This window comes from Lycorma delicatula, chromosome 8 (assembly GCF_047948215.1).
Source record: "Lycorma delicatula isolate Av1 chromosome 8, ASM4794821v1, whole genome shotgun sequence".
Lineage (NCBI taxonomy): Eukaryota > Metazoa > Arthropoda > Insecta > Hemiptera > Fulgoridae > Lycorma > Lycorma delicatula.
In genome coordinates, this window is record NC_134462.1 from 106014009 (window position 1) to 106026029 (window position 12021).

General features: G+C 33.0%; 1 protein-coding gene across 3 annotated transcripts in view; it reads right to left on the bottom strand.

Moving 5' to 3' along the window:
* Positions 1 to 12021, bottom strand: part of LOC142328886 (basic helix-loop-helix ARNT-like protein 1) — a 508528-nt gene that overhangs the window by 54940 nt on the left and 441567 nt on the right. For all 3 annotated transcript variants that reach the window (XM_075373021.1, XM_075373020.1, XM_075373019.1), the window contains one exon: positions 8183 to 8272. In XM_075373021.1, coding sequence (XP_075229136.1) covers positions 8183 to 8272 — 90 coding nt within the window. The remainder of the gene's footprint in view (positions 1 to 8182; positions 8273 to 12021) is intronic.

A 12021-nucleotide genomic window follows, 5' to 3' on the forward strand; every position in this document is an offset into this window, starting at 1 on the left:
GTAAGTTTTTGGGATGAACATCGATGTAGTCGATCAACCAACGTAACGCTTCGAACACTCTCTTGTACGAGACATAAAAAACTCCCGAATTATATTCAAGTTTTCAAGTTGTTCTGAAACAACCAGAATGCCTGTATTTTATTTCGATCTAGATAGCGTTTGTGGTAGTATTTAAATATTTAAACATCGTACTAATAACAAAAAAATTAAAAAACCGATTACCCAGTAAACATAAATACAGAGTGATTCAAAGAAACGGGAAATTTTGAAAGTTGTGTTGTTAGCCGTGGGCGATTGGTACCACTTGATAAGTGGCGCCAGCCTCTCTAACCTAACCTGCCATTTAGTTGTCATGGATCCTTGGAGTGGTGCGCAACGTGCATTTGCAATCAAAGCGTTTTACAAAAACAATGACAGTGTGGAGGGAGCGCGTAGAGAATTTCGCCCTCATTTTAATCTGGGACGGCACGACCGTGTTCCATTAGCACGTGCAATTAAAACATGAATATCTAATTTTGAGGAAACCGGTTCGGCAATGAAAAAGAAACCTCCAGGCCGTGAGCGAACCGTCCGTACACCACAGAATGTTCAAGCTTTACAAGATGCTGTCACACGAAGTCCACATCGGTCAATCCGTCGTCTCTCAGCATCTTTACAACTGCATAGTTCAAGTGTTCGAAGAATGTTAGTGAAGGAGTTGCAATTCCATCCGTACAAGTTGCAGATCGTCCACGAACTGAAACCGAACGATGCAGTTGTGCGAGCACAATTCTGTAATGTAATGCTTCAGAAGATAAATGATAACGAAGAGTTTGTTCACGAACAGTGGATGTCAGACGAAGCGCATTTCCACCTCAGTGGATTTGTTTGCAAACAAAATTTCAGATACTGGGCACAAGAAAATCCTACGCAGCTACACCAGCGTCCGTTGCACAGCCAGAAAGTGAGAATGTGGTGTGCTATGTCATCTTACGGTGTTATAGGCCCTTATTTTTTTGAGGATGGCGACTATAATTTGCGATTACAGTGACGTCGGCTCGTTACGTAGTCGTGCTTGAATCCTTTGTTGTAGAACAACAAAAGAGATTTCCACCGATTCTTAACACAGCCTGGTTTCAACAAGACGGAGCAACGTCACATACTGCACGAATATCGATGGCAGCTGTACGCCGATTGGACAACGTGTCATTCCACGAAATGGTGACATTAGATGTCCTCCCAGATCGCCTGATCTCTCAGCTTGCGATTACTTTTTGTGGGGTCACCTTAAAAGCAAAGTGTTCCACAGTAGACCTGCTACAACGGAAGAACTGAAGGCAAAGATCCGAGAAGCAATTGCGGAAATTCCAGTTAAGATGTTACGTCAAACCGTGAACAATTTAACGAAGAGACTTCGTGAGTGTTTACGTAGAAGAGGAGGTCACCTGGAAGATGTCATCTTTAAAAAATAAACTATAATGTATGTATCCTAAAATGGCAACATTTGTACAATTACATGAAATAAAATTCATTTTCTAAAAAAAATTTTTCATTAACGTTATTTAATTTTTAAAATTTCCTGTTTCTTTGAATCATCCTGTAAAAGAAAGTTTGGTTTTCAACAAAATATGTTGTTTATTTTCGCAAGACTACAATAAAAAGCAAGGGGGGCGCTTTCATATTCAATATCTACATAAATTCTTTGAGTATCACAATGGTTTTGATGCAAAATGGAAATTATAGCTTCAACATACAATATCTAGGAATCTTTTTGGATGAACTAGTTATGGTGCAACTACAAGTGAGGTTGAGCTCCATGCTTTTCATTGTGGTCTTAGGCAAATAGACAACTTAAATACTACTTTGTTCAAAACAAAATTATTTTCCAGTTATGTTCACTGGGTAATCCAATTTTTAGATTTCTTAAAAAATATTTTTATTTAATTTGTTCAAAATTTAATGCCATCAATCTCATATTCATGAGAATATTCGGCAAATTTATTTTGAACTGGTCGGGAGATGTTGATCAAAGTACAAGCCAACGCAAGTACATAAATCTTCCATAAATTTCTATAACGTTTTCTTTTAGGATTAAGCGGTCTTGAAATGTCGGCATTTGCAAAATTTTGGCCTACCATCAAAATGTTTTTCTTTACACCTACCATACTGCATCAGCAATATAGCTCTAATCGAGAAAATAGAAAATGTAATAAAAATAAAAAATACTTTCATAATTTTGATGTTTACAAATTGGCAAACAAAGTTTCTACTATCAACATTAAAAATTATAACGATTCCGAATTCTTGAATCTCTACGTAATTCAAAACAATAAAAAAAAACTATTTTTAATTTTTGAAGTAGATTTTTTAATATGTTATATTTTTCAGCAGCTCTAAGGTTTTATACTTAATAGTATTAGTTTTATTTAGAAAACAGATAGGACGACAAAAAAAGTTGTCTGTATGAAAAACAAAAATGCTTTTTTCATACGCAGATACATAAAAGGCAAACAGAAAGGCGAGTAACAGGTTCTGATTAAAAATAAAAAAAGCTGACAACACAGTCGTTTCTGATGAATCGCTGACACATACATACACACATACGAAACTTAATTTAATGTATTTATCATTTAAATTAAGCATAACATTTTGTTTTCGTTTAATTCAGTGATTCTAACTAAACGCGTATTTAATTCAACTGTACTTAATTTAATGCGGGTGACGGTACTAACGGCGACGGCCGGCACTAACTAAATTCATGTAATTTCACAACTTACATAGAACAAATTTCGCTTAAACGGTCGGTATAATGGTGTAGCCGCGAGGCTTAACACGCCAGATTAAGCCTCCGAATCGACCGGGCGATCGAGTTTTCGAGATCCAGCCAGACCGAATTACTTTTTTTTACACTTTCAATATTAATCATTTATTTAATTCTCCCGCTCACCTATGACGTCACAACATATCAGAGGCAACTACAATAGCATTATTTGGGGTATGGGTACGATTTAAAAAAAAAAATCTTTTTTGGAAATAACAAATGCGCCTAAGAAAAATATGACCTTAATTAGGCGAAACCGCAAGATACCCAAGGTGACCTTGTTTACAGCCTCATACCCTTGACCTTTTAAGTTGGAAATTTAATGGCATCAATGTCCCATATATAGAAATAAGCTGACCAAGTTTGGTAAAAATCGGTCCAGTAGTTCTAGAGATGAAAGGTGATTTAGAGGCCAACACCGGACACACACACACACACACACACACGTACATATACGAACATTATCATCCTGTTTTTTGGGTTCGTTAGATGTCAACACGTCAAGATTCGGTGGTAAAAACCGCATATGTCCAAACTGGATCGTTTACAATACTTTCCCTTCTAGACCTGTAGCTCTGCTACAGAGCTATCAAGACGGGAAAGTAAAAAAAGGAATGTAGCTTACAATTTTCACCGCTCATACGAATTCCAAAATGTTTTTACGTTTGAAGATTATTATCAATATCGAAGTATATGAGATGAAAGGACCGATTGCATCAGTTTTTATCAGAGTAAAAATATTATTTTCAATATAATTAAAGTCTAAGCGTAAGGGGGATATAAATAATTGATGATAGTATTCGACTAATACATGTTTGCAAATCGTTCGGAATCGTTCATATATTATTAAATTAAAAAGATTGATTAAATATTCATTTAAAGTGATCATAACGTTTTTTTTTTTAGTTTAGATAGGATAATATTTTTTCCCCATTTTGTTTCTTTGTTATAATTATTACAATTTTGCTTACTGTTTTTGAAGCGTCTATGAAAAAACGACAATTCTGTTATAATTATTAAATAACATATGTTAAGTACATTCCAGACTAAAATATATTAATTATTAATCGTTTAAAATATTTAACTTTGTTAAATAATCATGCAGAAATAGATTTATTACATTAAAATTTCCTCGTGTTCTAGTTATTAATTACGCCCACCTGAAAATAATGTACAATTAAAAATCTGATGAGGACAAATACATGACTTCTTGCACGCATATTAAATTACATATACACATTTTTTTAATAAAATGAAAAGTACATAACATTTTATTTCATTAATAACTTCTGATTTTTTTTTTTTAAATTTATTATTGAATTATTATTTAATTTAATTTTTTTTTTTAAATCAGAGGTTAACAATTATTAATAAATCAATATATTTAAATTAAAAAAAGGAGATGGAAGTCTGATTTGAATCGATGTGCCGTGCCTTCCCTTGTAAGATCCAAATATGTCATTAATAAAATTTTATTTGGCTATAACTCTGGAATCAATGAAAAAAAGTACCATTTATGATAAATCGTTGAAAATTTCTCAATAAGGGCTTATTACTAAAGATAAGAAATAAATCAGAAATCCATTTTTTTTGGGGGGGGGATTTTTTGGACACTTTGGGTCCAATTAATTGCAATCAAAAGGGGAGGTGCACAACTACACGTTACAATAGTCCTAATTCCAAAATTTCAACATCCTTCGGCTAATCGTTGTTGAGTTATGCGAGATACATACGTACGTACAGACGTCACGCCGAAACTAATCAAAATGGATTCAGGGATGGTCAAAAAGGATATTTCCGTTGAAATCTGAAAACCGAAATTTTTTGCGATCACAAAACTTCCTTTACTTCGTTCAAGGAAGTAAAGATGTATACCGAATTAAATAAAAAGCAATAAATAAAGCAATATAGATACGAATAATATTTAAAGTGTAAAAAAGTAACTCGATCTCCCGGTTAACTCGGTACCTAGTGTGTTAATCCTCGCGGCTACACCAGTCTGCCGAAATTTGTGCTATATAAGTTGCGAAATTACAATAGTTTAGTTAAGTGTCGACCGACGCCGCTAGTAACGGCATTACTGCGCGAATTAAATACGGTACGCGCGCGCGCTTTAATTAAAATCATTGAATTAAATAAATGATAAAAATATTATATCTAAATAAAATAATAAATACTTTAAATTACGTCGTGTGTGTAAGTAGCGCATCAGAAACAACCCACAGCTGTAGGATGTTTTTAGTCGCGTGAAGGGAAAGTCCTACAACTGTGTTGCCAGCTTTATTTTAGAAAATGTGTTTCGTAAAGTTTCTTTCGAAAAGTTTTTCGTACGGAATACGGTTAGAGATTTTCTAGCGATCCGATCGTTAGTCAATTATGTGTGTTTTCAGGCGGAAAGGAACGGGCCACCATGCGATAACTCCTTTAGCGGAAAGGACCCTTTGTACTAAACCTGGTTCGTATCGAAAATCGATCGGGAACGTAGTTTAGTATTTTTAGGTAACAATAAAAAACACGTGTAGAATTAAAAAAAAAAAAAAAAAAAAAAAGGTTACGTAATCTAATTAATTTTCCTTGCCGGCTGGTAACCGATACTTAAACGATGACAAAATGTTATTGTAATAAGTTCGATTGGATTTTGATGAAAAGTAAACGTTATAAATTTGCTTATTCAAGAATCGTAGCGGCGTAAATAAGATCACTTCGGGATCGTCATCCGTGTTATAGATTTCTTCCAATTAAATGAAAATTAACTAATTCCTTTAAGCATTCTACATCTTCATCAAATCGATATGAAAACTCTACTCTCGATAATCGAATGTAAATACTTATTCCTTTTCAATAGATTTATCGTTAAATTCTAAAGTTCTTGTTCGATTTCTTAAATATATGTAATAAATTATCTAATAGTAATAGGTCCCCCGATCAAAATGTTAATACATTTCGTTTAATTTTGGTAAATATTTTTACCAACACGTTAGTTTAATAAGTGTAACATAAAATAATTAACTATTTGACTTTCGGACATAAAAACTATTTTTTTTTTTTAGTTTATATAAAATCCATCTGAAACGTTGGAACGTTTTTTTTTCACAGGAATTCATACCTATATAAAGGATTGAAATTATTTCACTAAAATTCGGAATCAATTTTTAACCCCACAGTTTCTACAAAAAAAATCCATATATTCACGTCTTTTTTAAATTCCATTTCAACATTTTGATTTAATAATATCCCGATAGTAAAACGTTCGGTCAATTTTATTTCTTAGGTAAAAATAAGTAATTTAATTTGGGGAAAAAACAAAGATACGTTTATTCAAATAACAGTTATAGTTTACATCGTCACAGCGTGTCGAATTATCAGATTCGAAAATGGAGAAAAAGTAAGAACAAATTCGGTTTTCATTTCCTCCACTGTACCCTTAATTTTTATTTGGATTTATATAAAATATATAAACACTGGATATATAATAACAATTTTGTAGAACATAGGACCGACGAACAAACACTCAAATTACTGCAACGAACGTATACACAATTCTTTATTGTGACGTAAATTAGCGTCGAAGCTCACTACTTTAAACAGTAGTGACGATTAAACTTTTTCAAAAATTAGTATTATCATTCCTTCAAAAATTTGGCTAATTTTATATATTTATTTTTTTAATTTATTTTTTCTTGTATGAAGTAAAAATGTTTCCAGAAACTTTCAACAGCGTGTAACTATTACAATGATAAAAAATATCTTTAGGTTTTTATTTTTTTATTAACATTTTTAAATGTTAATATCAATAACCGTACAAATAAACATAAATTTAAATTAACGAGTGACATAATAAATTAACTGACGCGAAATGAATCGGCACAAAAAGATTAATTCAAACGAGATAATATATTTGTGTAAGAAGTATTTGTAGCTTTATCATGCGATTAGATTATAAGTAGTAACGAGTGGTTACTTATGTTGCAGTTTGTTACGGATCCCTCTTTAATTACCATTTTAGATGTTTACGTATAGAAAGATTTCCATATTGTAAAAGATATATAAAAGGTTTCGATAACCGAAAGAATATAATTTAACCAAACTTAACCTACGCTCGCTTCGCTCGCTAACCTTGACTAATTAACACCATAATTTTTTGAGTATTTATTTAATAAATTCAGTAATTATTGCAATTATTTATTATTTAAATAATCAAAACACTCCTGTTAATTAGTCAAGGTTAGCGAGCGTAGGTTAAGTTTGGTTAAATTATATTTATAAAATAAATAAATATAAATAACCATTTATTAAAATTAATAAAGAGACTGTTCATTTTCCACCCAAATCCAATTGACAACTTTGTTTTTAAATAAAGCTGTAGCTGCGGTGGCGTTAATACGTAAGTACCTAAAAGAGAATAATTGAAAACGAATATTTTGAGAAAACTACGGCGGTTTATACATGTTATAAGCTCGGGAGAGGAATTATAATCTAAAAAATAAATCGAAATTAAATTTAGGAGAAGACAGAAATCCATGTGAAGACAAAGACTGAAACGAATCGAAATTTAATAGGGTGATCGAAAGAGAAAATTCAATCTATTAAGATGAAACAAAGAGTGGGGGTTTATGAAATGAGAAAAATAGATCTGCATAACTAAACGCTCCAGCTAGATGAAATCAGAAAATTAGATGATGAGATTACCTGTTAGGAAACTCACTTCATTAAAATTGAAAATTGATTCTAATATACAACCGAAAAATGTTCTGTTCGATTAAATATTTATGTTTTAACACGGTCGCCTAAATTAAGACGTACACTACACCGAAAAAATGCTGAGATTCAAATAATAGTCAGTAATGTCACCCTGCTGTATGTATTAAATTGATGGGGGGGGGGGGAAAACATGAATAAAATCCTTATTCTCAGAATTCTTTTAATCATTTTCCATTCAAAAAGATCATGATCGTTCTAAAGGTAATGCTGAACTAACTAAAAGGAATCAATCTAGTAAAGAATCCTTATATTTTCCTTTAAATTTCTATTTAATGTCGGCTAGTCATTCCTGTTTTAACCTTGTCCAACTCTCCATCAAATCGCTCAATAATTGTCACAGAAACAAGTTTTAGGATTCTTTAGCCAGAAAATCCTTCTACCGAAGTCTCTTCAGTTAACAGTCAATACCTGAAGTTACAATGTAAAAAGTCCGAAGCGGGTCGATATGCGACCTGTATATGTCGAATACAAAAAAAAGCGATCGATCTACAATGGCCAACCGAAATTTATGTAAAGAAAATGTTCTATTTAATACTATCGGTAATAATCTAACAGTAATTTTTGTTCACGCTCGTATATCAGTGCGAAACAATTTTTAAACAGAAACACCAGCTTTCTTACCTGTGGATATCCAAGCACCTGTTCCACGGTATGAGGAACAAAAACTATCTTCCCAGTAGACGTAACGACCAGCATAATACTTCCAAGTTCCTGAAATAAAAACAAAAATTACGTGACATTAGTTCTGCGACCAAATAATGAATATGTCGATAGACTGAAATTAAGTAAATTATAATCGTATTTATTTGCAAGAAGTAATTCGTTCAAAAATTAATAGAACTAAATTAAATAGATAAATATTAACTAGATTTATATTTAACAGTTACAAGCGGGCGAGACCTTAGATATCCAGAAATAATTATTCACTGAACAGATAATTAGAATTAACTTATTTAGTTTTTATAAATAATCCTTGACAATTGTCAAGGATTTGAAGAAAAATAGTAAAACTGTTATAAAAACGTTTTGCAAATTATATATATTTTTACTTTCCCGGCGAATACAACTAGAATAGCAGCTATGGTAAAGTGGCAGGGAAGGTAAGGGAGAGATAAGGGTAAACCGTAGCTTGCCCTTATCCTCCCTCCCGTACCATAATAAGGAGAGCGCTGAGGCATCTCGAGGTAGGGACCATCGTTGGAACGATGTTACGCAGTACGGCGAAGCGAGCGTAGGTTAAGAGTTTGGTTAAATTATATTTATAAAATAAATAGATATAAATAACCATTTATTAAAATTAATAAAGAGACTGTTCATTTTCCACCCAAATCCAATTGACAACTTTGTTTTTAAATAAAGCTGTAGCTGCGGTGGCGTTAATACGTAAGTACCTAAAAGAGAATAATTGAAAACGAATATTTTGAGAAAACTACGGCGGTTTACAGATTTTATTAGCTCGGGAGAGGAATGATAATCTAAAAAATAAATCGAAATTAAATTTAGGAGAAGAGAGAAAACCATGTGAAGACAAAAGACTGAAACGAATCGAAATTTAATAGGGTGATCGAAAGAGAAAATTCAATCTATTAAGATGGAACAACGAATGGGGGTTTATGAAACGAGAAAAATTGATCTTCATAACTAAACGCCCGACCAAGATGGAATCAAGAAAATTCGATGATGAGATATCCTGTTAAGAAATTCACTTCATTAAAATTGGTGGACTTCGACACTGGGACGGGTTTTGTGTCGGGAACACTTCAAATGAAACATCGGGAAGCGAGGTGGTGAGGGACAACTCCGTACGGAGCTGCCATTCGCCCGTTCTTGCACGGGTGGCGATAGTGGAAGTGCTGGGGACTCTCGAGCCCCTGAGCTAAAAGACCGAGTCCGGGCGGGGCCATCCCTTCGGGGGGTGTCCCTGTTAGAGGCGAAACACAAAGGACCGAGTCCCGGTTGCTGGGTGATGGAGGCCGGGAACGACATAGTCGGGTCTGGCGTTTTCTCATCTGGCGGCTAGAGGTGAAGGCACCTCCCGGAACCGTGTTCAAGCTTAATCGGGGGTATGGTTCCGGGAGGCAGGGTTAAATAAATAAACAAAAGGGGAAGGCTTGGAAAGTATGGTGATCAAGTCCTAAAATTGATTTTTTCAAATATTTACATTTTAGGGTCCAAATAGTTCTCATCTAGATCAAACAAAAATGTATGTACGTAAGTTTATATGTGCGTACAGGGATATATGTATGCTTTTGACCGTATATCTTAGGACTGACCGAACAAATTTGATTCAAATATTTGTATATATATAAAGGAACTGAACATTTTTTTTTTTAATTCGTTAAAGTGGTGGAGGAATATCACGAAAAATTAATTTCTATTTTCTTCAGAAAAACTTCAGAGAAGACTTTATAAAAGTAAATTTGTTACCTACGTACAATGCATATATAAATAATTTTTTTTTTATAAATCAACCCCTACCTCTTAAAATATAAATTCATGATTTTTGTTTGATATCCCTTCGGTTTAAATATTTTTTCTAAAGATTTTTGAAAGTCTATACTTCACATATCAAGAAATATCTTAAAAAAACTTTTTTAATTATACACCCGGAAACTAAAATGCAGAGAAGTTTCTTGGAAAATTTATTTTTCTTATTTTAGCCTGTATTGCAGGGAGTTTTCAATACAGGCTAAAATAAGGGAGTATAATAGATTTAGAGAAAACTTAATTTACAGAAATTTGTTATCTTAACCTATACATAAATATTAAAAAAAATTTTTTTTTTTAAATTTATTCCCTATCACTAAAAAAATAAATAAACACATATATATTTTGTGTTTTTTGGCTCTAACTCTTAATTTTTATTATTAATAGCCGGGAAAATCATGCAATACTTTGCCAGCGTTTTTAATTTTTTTTTTTAAATATAAATTTCCTTCACTTAAAAATACACATCATTTTTGCAGATAAAGTTTTATCATGATAAGCTTCCTGTTACGCACCGATGCAAATGAATGCACAATGTTCTCGTACATATAAAACAATGCATTACACGCTGCCATTTGATGTGAAGAGAAAAGACAGAATAACAGCTCACTACGGGACGTACTCAGAAAGCATTTAAATACTGTAATTCAAGACGCATCAACAAAACTGCAAAATACAAAGTCGATTAGTGTCTTTCGTTGATAAATAACTACTTAAAAGCCCGACAATAGATCTTTATAACGTTACTGCTTACGTTTTATGAATCGGTGTATGGTTTCATAAACGAATTGCTACTGTATTTCACCTTATCATAATAGACGGAAACCCATATCAGTATTAAAAATCTGATGTAGACACCACATAACTTCCTTGTACGCCTATTAAATTACATTACGCATTCTTTGCTGCACTTCATTTAAACTCATTTCATTTGAAAGTGAGATACGATCCTCCAATTCTTTAATAAAGTGGACAGTTGCACAATTACATTGTGGTGAACACCACATCGCATCACTTTTTTCTGTGGTTTCCGTATCAGCATTTTATATTAGTTTTATATATTAATTTTGTTTCACGTCGCTCAAGTGAAAACAAAACAATAATTATTTTTTTGTGGTGCAAGTGAAAACGTATCGGATCCGTAACCATGGATAAATCGGTTCAAATCCAACTTCACATAAATATATTTTTTAACTTTTTTTATTAAATTTAAATATATTGATTTATTAATAATTATTAACCTCTGCAAAAAAATGAAACCGGGAAACCGGCTTCATAGCAGTTACGCGTTACAGTTCTTATATTTATACGCGTTCTTACGCGTTTAGTTACGCGTTCTTATATTTATTAACACGAATTTCTTTGACGTAAAACCCTTTTTTTTCAATATTCATTATCCAGACTTTAACGACAACGAGAACCGCATCATCCTGTGGATACAGATATAGCGTCCAAAGGACCGTTATTGCTATTTTTTTCCTGTTTAGCCTCCGGGAATGACCGTCAGGTATTACCTCAGAAGATGATATGTATGAGTGTAAGTGTAGTGTAGTCTTGTACAATCCCAGGTGTCAACCATTTCTGAAATGTGTGGTTAATTGAAATCCAACCACCAAAGAACTCCGGCATCCACGATCTAATATTCAAATCTGTATAAAAGTAACTGTCTTTACTAAGATTTGAACGTTGGAACCTTCGACTTCGAAATCAGCTGATTTGTGAAGACGCGTTCACCACTAGAATAACCCGATGGGTTGTTGCCTATTTTTTCCTGTTTAGCCTCCGGGAATTACGGTTCATGTATTACTTCAGAGGATGAATGAAGATGATATGTATGAGTGTAAACGAAGTGTAATCTTATACAGTCTCAGTTCGACCATTCTTGAGATGTGTGGTTAATTGAAACCCAACCGGCAAAGAACACCGGTATCCACGACTAGTATCAAATCCGTATAAATGCCTTTACAAAAATG